The following is an 18,326-nucleotide window of genomic DNA, read 5'->3' as shown; positions in this document are numbered from 1 at the left end:
GAGCTGGCAGCAGGGGTTTGTGGTGGTAGGTCCCTAAGCATGGTTTACTGTTTTCTGTGTTATACAATAAAATTAGTGGTTGGAAGCTGTCATCTCAATAGGTCCTAGCAATTTATTAGGGTTTTTGATTGCAGGAGCTGTAGGCTTGTCCCCACCTCCCCATCCCAGGTGTCCTCTGCTGGACATGAGGGAGGTGAAAGCTATGGCTGAACTTGTCTAAGAAACCCCCAGGACATACTGAAGACATTTTATAAGAATACTGGCCTTGTTTGCTGAATTCCTTCAGAGTAAAGGGTGGGAGACAGAGAATCCCAGAGCCAGGAAAATGAAATCAAGTCTTCCCTAGAATTCCATGGTTCTCTTTCCCTCACTGTCTCTCTTCCTCTTCACTCCTTGGCTTGCTGACCCCTCCACACCCACATTTATTTATAGTTTTCCTTTCAGTAATAACCAAAAAGGAATCCTAACATTAAATAACCCACATGTCAGTGACTATTTTTGACTAGTGAGTTGCCTTCAGCTACTCAGCCTTCATATCCATCTGAGTCTTGAAGGGTGTACATTCTTCCAACAGGGATTGAACTTCCTCATGGGTGGACCATGCTTTCTGGCCAGTGGCTGCCCTTACCTTCCTCATTTCCCCACAACCCCTACCTGTCCTTCACTCCTGGGACTCAGTGTGCACACTGTCCCCCCTGAAGCCTTCTCTAATGTCCTCAGAGGAAGTGTCTCCTCCCTTCTCTGGGCACCTTTGCTTGACCTTTATCTGCACTTCTTTTTTTTTTTTTTTTTTTTTTTTTAATTTTTTTTTTAATGTTTTTTATTTATTTTTGGGACAGAGAGAGACAGAGCATGAACGGGGGAGGGGCAGAGAGAGAGGGACACACAGAATCGGAAACAGGCTCCAGGCTCCGAGCCATCAGCCCAGAGCCTGACGCGGGGCTCGAACTCACGGACCGCGAGATCGTGACCTGGCTGAAGTCGGACGCTTAACCGACTGCGCCACCCAGGCGCCCCTATCTGCACTTCTTTCATGGACTTACCACTTTCTCCCCTGTGGCAAAATGAATTGTGTCCATACCTGTTCTACTTCACTAGACTCTGAACTCTGTCAACGCAGAGTTCTAGAAAGGAGTCTAGCTTTCCCACAAGGCCTGGCTAATTGTTGGCAATTGGATTAAGAAATTCTTGGGGAGGAAGTCAGAAGAGGGTTACAGAAAAAGGAATTCTCAGGGCTTTCAGGAACAAGGCTATCATTCACTGTGTGCCTGGGTAGCTCCCATCACACCAGCAAGTTCAAAGGAAAAACACAGTGACAAAGATGGCCATTTTAGAACCCATTTATATTGTCAGTGTTACGCTGGGGTTGTTCCAGCCCATACCAGACTCTGAAACTGCATCAGACTGTTTGAACATTCATGGCTTCCTTGGGCCAAGTATAGCTGTCCAGTGTAAAGGAGTCATAATCTGGAGTGTAGACCAGGGATCTTACAAAAGCCTCCTTGTCCTTGGGCTCTGGGTAGTAGGAGGCCAGGTTGTGTTTGTACGCGAAGTCGAGGACCTAGGGAAAAACATAGTGGCTGAGGAACTGGAACCTGAGGAGGAACCTGCCTAAAAGTTGCCTGAAGGTTGCTTGGGAGCCTGTGGAAGGGGAATTCCCCCTGGAGAACCATGAACTGTTGTCCCTGAAGCCACTGGAGCAGAGGGATGGTGAGCTTTCTGCCTAGGTAGAAATAAACACTAGGCCAGGATCAAGAGGCCTCAGACTCATGTCTGCCTCTGCTTCCAACTGCTGGTGGGTGCTGAGCAGTGACATTACCATTGCTGAGCCTCAGTTTCCTCATCTGTAAAGTGTGAGCAATGCGACCTTTCTCTGGAGTGGTGTCCAATACTGGACACCTGATTTCTCCCCTACCCCCTGCTAAATGTGGGCTGAATTGGGACAACAGCCTGGACATTGTTCTCTGCATATTAGATTTTGCTTCAGAAGAGCATGAATCTAAATATCCCCCAAAGGAAGGAAATGGATAGGGCAGAGTTGGGACTATCAGCTGAACTGTTGGTCTCGAGGGCTGATTCTGGATTTTACAATGGACAATGCATGGGGAATAGATGCTTTTGTGCAATATGTCTTCTGAAATTATTTTGAAAATTTATGGACAATGTAAAATATATATACTAATAAAAATGACAGTATAATAAACTCTAATACAATCATTATCTGTATCAATAATTATCAATGTTGGGGCCAGTCTTTATTGTACCATGTTCTGATTCCCCGAAAACCCATCATCTCTGCAGGGTCTCTAGGATGACATTTTTCCTTGGAATATTCCATGAACCTGATCACCCCATGGCCCAGTCATTCTGAGATAAAGGGGGGAAATGAGCATCTACTCTGGTAAGAAAGGCACTGAGTATGGAGCTTTTTCTTTGTCCTCTTTAATCTTTTTCAAACTCTGGGAGAAAGGAATTACTGGCGCCTTTGGAAAAGAGGGAAACTGAGGCTCAGGAAAATGAAGTAGTTGGTGGAGCTGGGACCCAACAGCCTGAACTCTTTCCATGATACTATAAAAACTGACCTTTCTGTATAAATGGGCACTTATGATTCATTTTTTAAAAATTCCACCCACATTTTGATCCACAAGACTATGGACTTTAATGACCTTTTTGCCTGGTGTTTGAGGGGAAATCCAGGAGCTTTCCCAGAACTGGCCTGAGTGGGTGTTGGGGGTGGGGCTCAAGCTGCAGACAGGAGTTTCTCACCCAGCCTTGGGCTGCCTGCAGTGCAGCCCAAGGAGCTCAGGATGTCTCCATCGCTGCCATCCCCTTAGCTCTCCTAAACTCGCAGAGAGAGGAGGCTGTTGAGCCTCACTAACCACATTTCTGGGGGCAGGATGCTCCTTACTTTGATGGCGATTCTCAGAGACACATCTCGGATGGTGCTGAGTGGTGGGTACAGTCTCCCCTGGGACAAATGCTGCTCAGAGACCTCTTGGGCAATTTGCTGGGGAGAGAGAACCAAGAGGAATAAGCTGAGTTTCTGCCTTCCCAGAACAAGCCCAACCCATTACCCCAGAGACTTACCTCACCCCACACAGGTGGCCAACCATGGCCATTCCCCACTGTAGTCTCTGCCACCTCATGGCCCACTGGGAGCTTAATGCTTGGGCTTTTAAGCAAGGACACATCCTTTCTGTACTGAGAGACTGGCTGAAGCTTTAAGCAATATGAGACCCTGAATTCTAAAGAAGAATCACTAAGACCAAGGTGAATAAACTTGTGGCTTGTAAAGCAGACTCTGGGATATCCCCTTGGCTGGTCCAGCCTATTGCACAGAGATCCCTGAGACTCTCACTTCCCTAGTTCCATCCTCTCCCACATGCTTAGTAACATCCTGGGTACCCATCTAGGCCATCTTGTCTGTATTCAGAGCTCCTTGAGCTCTCCTCCAGCCCTGAGGAAAGGCTTCTCCTCTGAGTGACACCACCAAGGGGCCTTGGGCTTTATCTGAACGAATGTTCTACACACATCATCCTGGGAACAGCACCTCCCACAGAGTCTGTCTCTGAGGCCCAACTCTCCCCTCAAGCCTCATCCTTCAGCCTCAGGCACTGGTGCTCAGCCAGCCTTGCAGAACAGCCTCTGTTATGTGCTGGCTCTGAATCCACTCCCACTCAATCTTCTTGTGTCAGATTTAAATTTGGGAGAAGCCATGGTGCTCTCTGAGAACTATGTCCAAGAATGGATGAGCCAAAGGAGTTGGTCTTGCCTCAAAGTTTGGCTGACATTAGGAAAGAGGGCCTCCTCCTCTTCTGCCTCATTTTCATCCTATGTCTCTTTTCCATTCACTGAGTCAAACATTAACTGAGCTCTGTGAGATGCCAGGCTCTGTGCTAGTTGCTGAGGATCCATGGTGGAGAAGCCCTTTTCCTCCTGTAGTCTGGAGTCAGTGGACAATTAACAAACAGGTACAACAGTTTTAACATAGAAGTGAGTGCAAGGAGAAGGGGCATAGAGGCATAGAGGAAGGCAGGGCCTAGTCTGCCATCTTCAGAAAAGCTTACCAGGAGAAGAAACATAAGCTAAGACCTGAAGGACAAAGTATGAATTACCCAAAAAGGGATAGGCAATAGCACATGCAATTTCCTGGAGAGAGGCAGGGAGGGGAGAGCGTGAGTTCTTGACTCTAAATAGAACCTTGACTAGGTTGATGGTAGGGGGGAGGCTAAAGGCTTGAGAAGGAAGGAGGGCTCAGTGATGATACATCTTATATAGAAGCCATGTGAAGGAGTTTGGGCTTTATTCTTTAAGCACTGAGGAGCCATTCGAATGTCTGAAGTGAGAGAGATGGACTGTTCTGGGTTTTGAAGGATTTTCTTGGTGGAGGTATAGAAGATGGGATCAGAGGGAAGCAGGATTTCCATGGCTAGATCTGCATCTGGAAAAGGTATCCTGTAGAGTGAGGCATGGTCACTTCTAAGACACTGGGCACTGGTAACGCTCTGCTGCAGCTTGGGGTAAATCAGCTGGGACCATCCTGGTGCTATTGCTCACAAGCCCAGTGACCTTGTGCAGATAACTTAGACGCTCTGTGCCTCACTTCCCTTGAGTATCACATAGGGATAATCACTATGTTTATTTTACAGAGTGGTCAAGGTGAAATATGTAAATCTCCTAAAAGTTATATTAGTTTTTTTTTCCATACGGAAACCAGATTCAACTTCAATTGTCTTAACTTAAAAGCACCCCTTTCAGAAATAGAACTTGCCAGTCCTTTGAAGGCCAGACTGTCAGCTCCTAGAAGGGAGTGATCTTGTCCTGCTTGCAGCAAGAGACTAATACATGCATTGAGGAGAGGTTCCTGTGTAATTGATGGACACTGTTCATGAAATGATGGAGCTGAATGGTCCCACAGCACTAGGAGGTGGGCGTGCAGATGTCTCTTGGGGTAACATAGGAAGGCTCTAGCAATCACGTTTCTGCACAACAGGGGGATCTGCTTTCATGCTAACTCCAAGCAGGAAGTGACTCTTCCATCCCATGGGGGTTTCAAATAGCTCTATCCACGGCCATGGCACACCACCACCAATGACACAGCAACAAGAAGAAATACCAGAATACTCACACAAGATGGTCAGACAGCCATGTCCTGAAGCCACAGCTAGTGTGCATATGGCTTGGGGGCTATTGTGCTTGCAGGTCTATACTACTTGCATGTCCTTGTGAAGCCAGTGCTCAAAGACCAGGATGTAGTAAGAAGGAACCTAGAGCATGAGACAGTTCCTTGTGGGGCCCATAGAAGTGGAGCTAGAGGGGCGCCTGGGTGGCTCAGGTCATGATCTCGCGGTCCGTGAGTTCGAGCCCGTGAGTTCGAGCCCCGCGTCGGGCTCTGTGCTGACAGCTCAGAGCCTGGAGCCTGTTTCAGATTCTGTGTCTCCCTCTCTCTCTGACCCTCCCCCGTTCATGCTCTGTCTCTCTCTGTCTCAAAAATAGATAAACGTTAAAAAAAAAAAAAAAAGAAGTGGAGCTAGATAGGGCTGCATGGAAGCCATTCTCATGTCTTGCTGGGTTCGGGGCTCTCATCAGTGCCATGGTGATGGGGAAATGCAAACATGTCAGAAATCACAGCAGAACCTTTGGTGCTCAGTGGGGATAAATAGATTGAGTATTTGTTTAGGGTTTTAATTAGTTTAACCTCCCAAAACAGACATTTCTATGCCTTGGTTTCCTCAGAGTGAGGATAATTGTGAAGTGCCTGGCATTAGTAAACATTGGGTAAATGTAAGCCACTATAGCTGTTATTACTAATCGCCATTATTAGGAATGTGTGCTGTCATTCTTAATATATTCTTTCATTGCTTTCATCATGTCCAGTAAAGAATCATTTTGGGAGAGTTTCTAGTTAGAAACCTGGAGCAGGAGCACCCCCATATCTGTGCTTAATATCCAAGAACTCAGATCCAGACTTGCAACCTATCCCTTAATAAGCCCCTAATGGGGCTTATTCTGCAACAAGTTACCCTAGTAACATGGTCAAGATCAGTGTATGGAAGAATCCAATGCCTGTCATGGTCCATGAGCCTAGTTTCAGATGGTTTTGGTGGCATCTTCTCTGTTCTAGGCAAGTATATGGCAGTGCTGTGAGGCAAGGAGCAGATTGAGGTATGTCCCCTCACTACCAGTGCTTCCTGCCAATGCCTCCTCCCATTGACTATTCCTTATTCCCCCTTAAAAATTGCATGTTTGAGAGAAGTTTAAGCCTCAAGGTGATGTTGAGAGAAGCTTGAGGTTCAAGCATTTTGAGGATCCACTGCTAGGGTGAGGGGCAGATGGGTAGAAGAGATGAGAGAAGGATTCTTTGGGAGCCCAGTGTAGGACCTGGTATAGATCACAGGCCCTGTTGGGAGCATGCAAGGGAGGAGGGACAGCGATACCTCTGCTGTCAGGAGGAAGATCTCATCTGGGATGTGCCGGATCCCCCCAGCAATGACTCCCAGAGCCACTCCAGGGAACACATAGGCATTGTTTCCTTGCCCAGGAATGAAGGTCCTGCCATCTTCCAGAGTCACGCTCTTAAAGGGACTTCCACTGGCAAAGATCCCTCGGCCCTAGAGGCAGGAAGAAAACCAGAGATGGAACCTGGAGATTGGTTTCAGGCAGTAATGGTGGCCTAGTTATTTTTCCCAGATGTTGAGCCCGTCTTCATCCTCTCCCACAGGCTCAGCGTTGTGCTGAGCACATTACAGGTGCTGAGAGCACACTTGTTCATTTGACCAGAAAGCTTAGCTCCCACTGAGTTACCTGACAGCCAAGAAATCACTGAAAGGTGAAGGTTTTTAACCTGTCACCTCCCGACAGGGCTATCCCAGGACATGACAGGTGTGCAAGTGACCTAGAGTCTACAAATGCCTCAGGTTCTGGTCAAAACTCTACATTACTAGAGGAACCTTGAGCAGTATAACAGGATGGTAAGAGCCTGGGTTTTGGAGCCAGACCTGGGTTTGAGGGCCAGCTCTACTCCTTATTAGCTCGGTGACCTTGGGCAAGTTATTTCATCCTTCTGAACCTCATTTTGCTCATCAGTGATGTGGGGATTTTTTTTCACCCTCACAGGGTTACTCATAATTATTGTTACTGTGTCCTCTCAGCCTGGGGAAGGAAGGATTCCCCGCTGACCTCAGTGACCCGGTAGCACTTCTCAGCCGTGCACTCGGCCTTGCTGGTGGGGTTGCTCAGGGCAAAGATGATAGGGCGCTCGTGGAAGGAGGCCATGTCCCTCAGAATCTGCTCCGTGAAGGCTCCTGCGATGGCAGCAACACCTACAGGGAAAAGGGGGGGGGGGTAGTAGGGATGCCTATTCTTTATAAACAACCCATTCCTCTCCTGGTGGTAGTGGTGGTGGTAGGGAGCCAGGTGCAACATGAAAGACTTAGGAGTCCGGAGATAGCGTCTGCCATAGGAATGAAGGGAGCCAAAGAGAAAAGGGTCTTCTTGCTCAAGCTGGGTAAGACCTCCAGTTAATCCCTAAGGGAACACTTGTCCACTTCAGGTCCCTGCCTGGTTAAGATGTACCTGTGAAGGCATTCCTGGGCATTGTCCTTTAGAGTGGGCTGCTCTCCCAGGCCAGGAAGAGGTGCCAGGGTCCCCTCTTTAGGGGAGCAGCACTCATTTGCTCCCAGACCAGCCCTGGGCTTTTCCACTGCACTGGATAATTCTGCATGACTAAGCCCCAACTTGGTGCCTTAGTTCTATGATTTTTGTACAGTAGTCACTCAATAAAAGATTGTGGCACTGAAGCAGACATGGGATAGGGGAGAGAGCTGTGTTTCTATTGATCACTTAGGCCTCCTTGCTGAGCCTCAGTTTCCACCTGCAAGTCAAGAGGGTTAGCTGGGCTGAACAGTGGGTCTCCTGCCTCCTCCTACCTATGATAGCTGTGGGCTTTACCAGCCTCACCACCTCCTCCAGGGAGTTCACTTCAGGATGGTCCTGGGCAAACATCTCCTTCTCATGGTTCAGGTGGCTCCTCCCCTGCAGGGAAAGGAAAACACAATGCGGCTTGGCATTGAGAACTGCCGGGCAGGACATGGATGCATCTGGAGATCCTGAGAGCATTCCCTGTAGAGCCCTGTGCTTTGGTCTGAGCTATCAGAAGGCTGGTGGCTTATCCTCTTGAGCAGATCTCCTGGTAAAACCTAAGGTGGAACCTGAGGATTTTAATGTGTGTTTGTGTTACCATGTGGGGTGGTGTGTGAGGTTTCTTTAATCCAAGCCACATGTGGAGAATCCATAAAACCTTTCTTTGTGCTGCTAGGGTCATGGCTCTGGGGCCAGGACAGCAAGGCTCTCGTGAAATGTCTGAGACTGACCAGGACCCTTGGCCCCAAGGTGTCCAGCACTCACAGGGGCTGTTGAGTGACGGGGAGGGGGGGGGGGCTGTGCTCCCGCCAAGGTCAGGGAGCTAATGTGAAGGTATTTTACAAGGGCCGTTAACCTCCACAGGAACAATAATAAGCTAAGTTCCAGAGAAGGCTTGCCAAGGTTGGCTGTTCCCAACAAGCTCAGGATTCCTTCCATTTGTTCAAATAGCAATCAGTGGGTGACAGTATGGTAAATAGCACAAAGGTTTCTGATGACTCCTTTGGGTCAGCTGGCCTCCTGAGAATCAGAGTGAAGACACCAGCTTTGAGGGATATTTGAGCAGAGGTGAGCTCCATGGGATGAACAAAATAATGCTGGAAGGTGGCAAGAGGGAAGTGTGGCAATCTCTGGCAGCTTTTACCTGCGCCTGTACTATGCTCTGGAATGACCTGGGGTGAGAGGACGAATTCCTTCTAGTGGTAATTGGGCTCTATATGAGACAGGGGAAGGTCAGTTTCTTCTTGAAGGTCTCTACTGTTCTTGGTTGATAGCCCCATGGCTTCCCCTCATCCTATCTCCGTCATCTTATTATTTTTTTTTAATTTTTAAGAGAGAGACACTGTTAGTAGGGGAGTGGGGCAGAGGAAGAGCAAGAGATAATCTTAAGCAGGCTCCACACTCAGTGCAGAGCCTGATGTGGGGCTTTATCCCACTACTCTGGGATCATGAGCTGAGCCGAAATCAAGTTGGATGCTTAACCAACTGAGCCACCCAGGTGCCCCATCTGTCATCTTTTTAAAAAATCTTTCACTGATATTCTATGTTAGTGAAATTTGGGGCATTAAAACATGGAGAGCTCAGTGAAGTCCTAAAGGAGGAGGCCATCCAATTGTGTCCCTCACCACATTCCAGTCAGAAGCTGGACTGTTTCTCTCTCATTCATTCTTTGGCCCACACCTCAAACATAATTATGTACTCATTACATGCCAGGCATTGGTATAAAGACTATATAGATTAGGGGCTAGAGAGACAATTAAAAGAGCAGCTGCCCTACAGTGTGGCAAGTGCAATGTATGGAGGCTATATGAGCATAAATGTAGGAAATGAATTGATACCTAGATGTTCAGGGAAAGCAACTTGGAGGAGGTAACAGAAGACAAGGAGGAAACAGATGGGGTTAATGGTTGAGAGTGGGTATGTGGAAAAAGAGAAGGGCATTTCAAGCAAAGGAACAAAATATGCAAGGATGTGGGAGAGACAGCATGTTACTTCTGGAAAACTATGATTTACTGTGGCTGGAGGTTAGTGCAAGGCAAGAAGTGGTGGGAGATAAAGCTGGAAGAGGCATACATATACAAACTTGCTCACATATTGAGAGCTTTTGGAAGAGCTACTTTGGGGTGTGTTTCTTGCTTTGGAGATTAGAACCTTGTCCTCCTGTTTGCCTTCTATTTTGTTTGAGTACTTTGCCCCTTGGAGACCTCTTATAGTCCAGTTCCGATAGCTGTAGGTGTCAAGAAGCCTCTAGGTTTCCAGACTGACAGTACCTTGACAATGAGTCCCTTGGAGTCCACCATCCAGATCTTCCTTGTGGCCTCTGCCTTGGGTACACCTTCTTTCTCTAGAGCCATGACAAGGAGGTGGGCAATGCCCATGGCTGCCTGGGAGGGAACATCCATACGGTAGATGTTCAGATACAAGGCAAATGGCTGCTCACCATTTATCAGATGCTTTACCAAGATTCTCTCTTCTCCATACCTTTCCCCCCACTCCTAGGAGGCTTGGTTAAGTCCTTGAGACACCCAAATGTTGGTGTCCAGGCAGCTGCAATTATCACAATATACCTGTGTTGCTTCCTCTTCTCAGCACCCCTGAACACCTCCCTTCCTTCATGCTTCTCCACCCATCCTTATTCTCCTGATGTCACCTACCTCACCTGCGCCTTGGAAAACAAACACATGATTGGAGAGCTTGTTCTTGGTGATTCGCAGAGCAGCCAGGATCCCCGCTACAGCGACAGAGGCTGTGCCTGTAACAGAGGGCACTGAGATCAATCTCTGGTCATTGGCTCCCAACCCCTAAGAGAAGACCCTTGGCAGAGTTTCCCACACCTAGAATGTGTAGCCAAAGAAGCAACTTTCCTTAGCCCTTAGAGAAGCCTGTAAGCATGCAGGTTTGGAGCAAAGATATGTCCTCTTTTGTAGAAAAATGTCCTTTTGAGAAAGAGCTCCTGGATTGTTACTAGACTCTGGGAGAGAAGATCAGATAGTCAGGTGTTGCTACCACCATCATTCATAAATGAAATGACAAGGACAAAAATAACAGAGGCCAAAAAGAAGCATGAACCTCATAGAATAATTTGTTGACAGTATAAATGGATTTAAAAAAAAATTAAAAATGAAACTACAAAGTAGCCATGAGCCATTAAGTGACTATGTGATCTGAGCTATCTTATCAACGAAGTCATAAGGCTGGGTGTGCCCAGTAGCATAACATCATCAAATGGCTTGAGCCCATCTGAAAGGTACAAATAAGTTGCATGAGCAGGTGGCTCAGACTCATTTGACACCTACTTCTGCTGCATGATGTCCTCTCCTTCAGTGCACACCTAGGGCCTCCTATGATCAAGGAGAAAAAAGCTTGGGCTTGGTTTACAGATCATTCTTAATGATATGCTGGAATCAATGAGAAATTTATGTTGCAGCTTCACAGCCCCAATGAAAAGTAGTCCTAAAGGGTAACAGTGAGGAAAATATTCCTAATGCACATGACTTCAAGTTATAAATTTGGTTGTCCATTTTGGTCCAAGAGATGGCTAGACCTATATTGATTCATTGGCAGTTGCTAATGGTTTAGCTGATGGTCAGGGACTTAGAATAAAATAAACAGTAAGGTTGGTGATGAGGAAGCCTAGGATAGGGGTGTGTGGACGGACATCTTGGGAAAGGTATAGAGTGTGAACAAAGTTGTGCCACACATGAAAATTGAGCAAAGGGCATAATGAAATAGGTTCTCTCTACCAGGTGGACAAAATGGCATGTCATGTATATGTTAGTGTCCTTCTTCTGCCAGTTAGGGTTTGCTCAATGAGTTTATGTACCAAGTAGCCATGGTGGCAAGGACAGAGGCTATGCATGGACTTCCTCTTATCAAGGTTGACCTGCTACTGCTGAATGACTAACCTGTCAATGGCAGATGCCAACATTAAGCTCCTGGTATGACACCATTCCCTGGGAAGAACATCTATCTGGCAGTGGAATGGTTACTTTGGACTCTTTCCATTATAGACAAGAAAGACATTTATCCTCAATGGACTAAAAATATATTTTGGCTATAGATTTGCTTTCCCTACATGTAATACTCTACCAGTGCCATAATCTGTGGATGTTTGGAATCTGTGGATAGCCTATTCACCATTGATATATTCCAGACAAAAGGCTTCTGATCAGGAATTCATTTCACAGTAATAGAAATGCACCAATAGGCTTATGCCCATGGAATTCAGTGGTCTTAACATGTACTCTACCACCTAGGAGCAGCTGGCCTAATAGATCAGTAGAATGGTCTACTTAAGACTTAGTCAAGGTAACACCCTATGAAGATGGTGAAATTCTATTTTACAGGATGCAATTTGACTTAGCACATGCTACACTGTGTTCTTTCTTCCATGGCCAGAATATTTGGGTCTGGAAAGCAAAGGGTTGAAGTGGAAGTGGCTCCTTTCACCATTTCACCTGATAACTCACTTGTACACATTCTTCCATTTTGTGCTCTCTGGATTGGAGGTATTTGGTTCCCAAGAAACAAATGCCTGTATTAGAGTTCACAGCATGGTTCTACCAAATTGAGGGGTGAGAGTGCCACCTGGCCATTTGGTACTTTTTTCTTTCTTATTTATTTTATTTTATTTTTTGCCATGAAACCAATGGGCAAAGAAAGAGAGGGTGTGGTTATTCATCCTGATAACTGAGGGGAAACTGAGGATAGGGAGGACTAGATCTGAGCCCAGGGGATCCTCTGGGGTGTGTCTTAGTACTTCCAGGCTCAACAGTAGATATTAGTGAATACTACTGCAACAAAACAGGGGCAGGACCACTTAGTATTCACACCATTCAGATATAAAAGGTTTGGGTCATCCCACTAAAGAACCCTGGCCAGCTGAAGTCCTGTCTGAGGACAAGAAAGCATGGAATGGGATGTTGAGGGAGAAATGTATAAACATCAATTATGGCCTCACGACTGGTTACAGAAACAAGGAATACAGCAGCCATGCAGCACCCTACGGATGCTGAGTAGCTAAAAGGATCGACTGTGCCAATTACTGGGTATAACTGTTTCTTAGTTTCAAACCCACTCTTTACTCTGCTTTGTCTGCAGACCAGCTTTGCCAGCTTTGTCAACTGGCTTTATGCTGGGCTCTGCCAGTGAGGGGCACCAGAGGGTGACTGAAAGGCTGGGTTAGGGGGAAGGAAGAACGCTTTTTGCAGCATCATCCCCGCCTTGTGAGATTGCCCGGATAAAATGTAGGACACTTAAATTTAGATTTTTGATAAACAACAAATAACTTTTTTTTAATGTAAGCATTCCCATCCAATATTAGCATAAGTATTCTAAAAAATTATTCATTATTATCAAAATTCATTATTTATCTGAAATTCAAATTTAAGTAGGCATGCTGCATTTTGACCTTGCTAAATCTGGAAACCCCACAGCCTTGGTTTTCCACTTCCACAGCAATAGATTGTTCCCGAAGCAGTGGATGAATCCAGTTTGCAGTCTGTCCATTAGTTGCAGAAGCAGACTCCTAATGCACCCCTCAGAGACAACAACGCTAGCCGGCTGCCACCTGGTCTTCCCTTTGTTCCCTGAGGAGTAGGTCCTTAATGCTTTTCATTTTTAAATACATGATCAGTAGGTTGATTTTTTTTTTATTTTTAAAAAAAATTTTTTTACATTTATTTATTTTTAAGAAACAGAGTGAGACAAAGCGTGAGCGGGGGAGGGGCAGAGAGAGAAGGAGACACAGAATCTGAAGCAGGCTCCAGGCTCTGAGCAAGCGGTCAGCACAGAGCCTGATGTGGGGCTCAAACCCAAGAACTGTGAGACTGTGATCTGAGCCGAAGTCGGACGCTCAACCGACTGAGCCACCCAGGCGCCCCTCAGTAGGTTGATTTTAAATACATAATAATACATAATACATTTTTAAATACATAATCAGCAATTCTTTGTATTTTCTCTCTTAAAGCAACTGGTGTAGACCCTTACTGACAGAGAGTTCACAACACAGTAATCACATGGGGAATGGGAATCCTCCATGATAGTCAAAGAAAAGAAAGTTACAGTGGGACTATCTGTGGAATGTTAAAGTTGCACAAATCAAAGAAACTGATGTCCAAGGCTGGTGAGGGAGTAGTGAAAAGTAAAAAATTCCAGCATAAATTGTATTTTACAATGCTTTGAGCTTTTTTTGGAAAACAATTTCCCAATATAGACCAAAGGCATAAAATTCTTGTGCCCTTTACCCTCATACTTCTACTTCTGGTAATCTATGTATGGAAAAATCCAAAACGCATGTCCTAGGATCTTTATGACAGTGTTATTTTTAATACAGAACGACTGGAAATAACTTAAACATCTAACAAAGGAGTAACTATTAAGAGTGTGGACACTCAGAATATATTGCAGCCATTAAAAATTATTATGAAGATGATGTGGCAACACAGAAGAGGCTATTAAGTGAGTAACTAACATCAGATAATTGTTCTAAGTGCTTTAGATGTCTAACTGTAAAGACATTTATTTGTTTAATCCTAACTACTATCATTCTCATTTTACAGCCCAGGAAAATGAAATATAGAGTAGTTTTCTGACTTGTCCAAGATCATATAACAAAGTGAGGATTTGAACCCAGGGAACCAGCAGGCTCTAGGCCTTGTGCTTTTTTTTTTTTTTTTAAAGTTTATTTTATTCATTTTGAGAGAGAAAAAGAGCAGAGGAGGGGCAGACAGAGAATCCTAAGTAGGCTCCACACTGTCAGCACATAAGCCTGACATGGGGCTCAAACTCATGAATGTGAGATCATGACCTGAGCCAAAATCAAGAGTTGGATGCTTAACCTACTGAGACATCTAGGTGCCCCTAGGTCTTATACTCTTAACCACTAAACTGCGTTTCACTGAGTTAGTTGGAAGGAAGAGAAACTTAAAAGGTTGTTCTGTGTAACGAAAAACACAGAATCTGGAAGGAACAACAATATATTAAAGGTTGCAGGGTGGGAATATGAGTGAATTTCCTGTTTTCTCTTTCCAGTTTTCTAAGGGATTAGTACTTTGGTAGCTCTGGGGAAGGGCCTTATCCCAGAATGTGGGTTGGATTTGTGTCTGGCTTAGAGGCCATGTATTGGGCAAAGACAGGGGGCACAGCAAACAGTTGGAGCCTAACAAGTGCACGTTCATCGTTGTGGACCTCAGAAGGTAGGACCTGAGGTAGGAACAAGAAGGTGGGGTGCAGGCTCCAGCCTGCACACAGGAATGGCCTGGGTGGGGGGGACTGCTAAAGTGTAACAGGGTCCTACAGCCAGGGCTGAGGACTACTGGGGGCTTTCCTAACATCCTTTGGAGGGTCCCCAAGAGCTCATTGTGCATGTACTGAGGCTTACCAGGTGACAGGCACCATGCTAGGCACTACAAAAGATGAATCAAACACGGTCCCTGCCCCCAGGGACTCCCTGTTCACCAAGGCTTGGGCACAAATAACTGTAACATAATCAGCAGTTAGAGGTCACTGTTTAGGGTTAATTGCATTCAGTTATTTATGAAGCATAGTTATAGTTAAGTATACTGTCGGCATCAACCTACCTTTGCAGCTTCATGCCTCCCCACATACTCTGTGTCCCAGGCGCACTACTGATCATTCCCTGACAGGTCACGTCTTTTTACACTTCTATGTTTTGCCCATGCTGTTTACCAGCTTAGAACCTTCTGGGTTGTTATTTCTTCCTTAAGACTCAGCTCAAATGATCTCCTCTGCCAGATATCCTCTGCTTTTCCCAGCCAGGCATCCTGAACCTCTCCTTCTTTTCCCAGATCTACTTTTTATCTAACCTGAATAAAGCTGGGCTATGTCATGGCCAGGCTCAGCACTGTACTGCATCCAAAAGGAACACCAAACTGATAGCCAAGAAAGCATCAAAAAGCAATTTAATTACTGAAATCATTTACATAGGTAGTGAGAATTGCATGGTATGGTGCTCCTCTAAATTCCTAAGTACCTTGGTCTCTTATTTTCTTGAAGTCCACTTATTGTGTCAGCTAGTCCCCATTTCTCTTTCTGGAAACAACTCCACCCATCCTACTCTCTGGCCCCCAAGAGCTGTTTTCATTTTAGTTCTACTGAGTCAGAGCCTGTATTTCAAAAGGTCTTCAGATGACTTATATGGCCATTTAAGTCTGCGATGCACTGAACTAGACGACTTCTCTAGCTGAAGTACTAGTTTCCTTCCACTGGATAGAGAGGGAGTCTTCTGCTCATCTGATTCTATTTTGGGACATCTGCCTCCGGCAAGGAGATGTGCAAAACATGTGCCACCAGATGGCGCCAAAGATATTCCATCAGAGAAGACACCGTGCTTGATGGCTCTTTACCTTCTCCGATGCCAGGGATCTATTGTGGTTAGAACCTGCAAGCTGAATATCTGGGCTTACCTGCAGAAATCCAGTGCTGGATGGGGACTGGAGAGCATGACCTACCCCAAGCACACAGGTGAGGAAACTGGGACCCCTTTCAGTCAATCAGTTGGAAGCAGAGCAGGGATACCTGCAGTGCTGCTTCCACCCCTTTGTGGCCCATGAAGCTCAGCCAGCCTCTCCTGAGTCTGGACTTGTAGGCAGCAGGTGGGGCATTATGAGCTCTCCTTGAGGGAGAACTGAGGGGTGGTGGAGGTAGAAAGAAGTGAATTAGGCAGTGGATGTCAATGGCTCTGGCAGGGGTGGAGAACACAAAACAATGGGAAATCTGATAGGAAAGAAGGGAACATTTCGATGAGAGGAGAGAAAGGCAACTGACATTTATTGATCCCTCTCACTGTGACCTTGACTCTGTGCTATGTATGTGCTTACCTGCATTTGCTCATTTAATCTTCACAAAATAACTACCAAACAAGTACTATGAGCTCCGTTTTCTCCCCATCTCAGAAGTGGAAAGTGAGGTTCAAAGGGAACAGCAACAGTCAGAAGAGAACTTCTGAATCCTCTTACCACCAAGTCTGTAAACCCTTTTCCTCCATATCCATTTGCTTTGTGTTTCCTCCTGTTACCACTAATGAACTGTCCCTGCTCCTAGCTAAAGCCACCCTCAGGTGTGTGTCAGGTCCCATTATTTTTGCTTGCTCTCCTTTGTAATTTTCTTTCCTTTTTTCTGCATCAATTTCTCCTCTACCAGATCACTGCCATCAGCACACAAACATGTCATCAAGCTCCCATCTTTAAAAAGGCTTCCTCTTGACTCTCTATAGTCCTACCCTAGTTCTTATTTGGAAGAGCTGTGTATACTTACTGCCTCTGTTTCCTTTTTTCTCAGTCTCCCTGAAACCCAGTCAAGTCAAGCAACTGTCCCCACCTCTTGACAAGGTCACCTATGCCACCACCTTGCCACATTCGGTTGTCAGTCCTTAGTCACTTCTTCCTTGACCTCTCAGCAGCATTGGATACTACTGCTTATTTTCCCTTGGGAAACTCCTTCTGCACTTCGCTCCTGGAGCCCCACACTCATCGGCTACCTCGCTGGCTACTTCTTCATGCTCTCCTTTCTGGAACCTTCCTCTGAGGCAAGTTACCCTGTGAAGTGGCAAGTTACCCTGATTATAGACCGGAACTCAAGAGGAAGAACAGCAGTTCTTGAGCCCCATATTATAAAGTTGGCCAAATACAGTTATCTCCATCATTAACTTTCATTTGGGGCAGCTCTTGGGTAACGTGTTAGGGAATTAAAAGTAGAGAGGAAGGAAGCTGTTTAGCTTTCTGAAGGTAACCACCTGAAGAAACCCAGGGGTGCAGAGATGTTGTTGAACATGGCTTGTGCCCATAAATGCCACGGGCCACCTAAAGTGTGACTGGCTGTTTCCCATTCACAATGAGAGAAAAACAAGTTTTCCTCTTTAGAGGGAGCTTCCATAATTACACTTCCTGCAAACTGAGGATCAGAGGTTGTCCATTCAGGAAATGCACAAAAGGATGAGCTGAAAATGTAATTTCTATTCTGTTTTTAATAGTCACATTTGACGAAGTGATAGGGAACTTCCATGGTGAACAACAGATTACTGGAGAAAAGGGAAAGAATTAGCCATTTTGTAGGTGAGGTGAGACTGCTGTCCCAGACAGGGAGAAGGGCAGGGAGTTAGACTTGGTCAGGGTCTGCTCAAAGTGGCTTTGGAGGCCTAGGGCCCTGGGGGACTGGGTTTTGTCCACTGCAAGGCCAGGCCTGCTTCCAGGATCTGCATAATTACCTTCCCAAAGCAGCTGGCTACCGTCACTCACTTGTTCATTAGTGTGTCTGGGGGCCTGTTTCTGGGCCTTCACTGCACCTGGCCTTGCAGATATAAGGATAAATAGAACAGTCTGTCTGTAGGTAGTTAACAGCTTATATGTTCAGAAAAATTCAAGTTCCCTTAATGATACCAAGCAAAGGCCTTCTAAACAACTTCAGTCCTATTTCTGTGTCATGAGGAGAATTTTCTGAAACTGCTGGACCCTCTAGAAGGCAGTTCCTGGCCCATGCAGAAGATGGGTTAGATCTATTCAGACACGCTCTGGGAGGAACCAGAAAGAGTAATTACCAGCTTTTTGCTTCCCTGGGCTTTTACCTGATGCAGCAGGCTAATGGGACGTCACAGAGGAGCCAGGATCAGATGTAAGAGACCCATGGGAATCTCAGGGCTAGAGACGGCCCTGTAAGTGAAGAGCAGG

The 18,326-nt window shown here is 45.9% G+C and overlaps 1 protein-coding gene across 2 annotated transcripts in view; it reads right to left on the bottom strand.

Annotated features, from left to right (window-relative positions):
• Positions 1-1,324: 1,324 nt before the first annotated feature.
• Positions 1,325-18,326, bottom strand: part of ME3 (malic enzyme 3) — a 185,032-nt gene continuing 168,030 nt past the window's right edge. For both annotated transcript variants that reach the window (XM_058687542.1, XM_058687541.1), the window contains 7 exons: positions 10,296-10,393; positions 9,912-10,025; positions 7,929-8,034; positions 7,180-7,322; positions 6,438-6,611; positions 2,909-3,007; positions 1,325-1,561 (listed from right to left, as the gene is read on the bottom strand). In XM_058687542.1, coding sequence (XP_058543525.1) covers positions 1,400-1,561; positions 2,909-3,007; positions 6,438-6,611; positions 7,180-7,322; positions 7,929-8,034; positions 9,912-10,025; positions 10,296-10,393 — 896 coding nt within the window. In that variant the 3' untranslated portion in view covers positions 1,325-1,399. The remainder of the gene's footprint in view (positions 1,562-2,908; positions 3,008-6,437; positions 6,612-7,179; positions 7,323-7,928; positions 8,035-9,911; positions 10,026-10,295; positions 10,394-18,326) is intronic.

This window comes from Neofelis nebulosa, chromosome 10 (assembly GCF_028018385.1).
Source record: "Neofelis nebulosa isolate mNeoNeb1 chromosome 10, mNeoNeb1.pri, whole genome shotgun sequence".
Lineage (NCBI taxonomy): Eukaryota > Metazoa > Chordata > Mammalia > Carnivora > Felidae > Neofelis > Neofelis nebulosa.
This window is presented reverse-complemented; position numbering and strand designations above follow the sequence as displayed.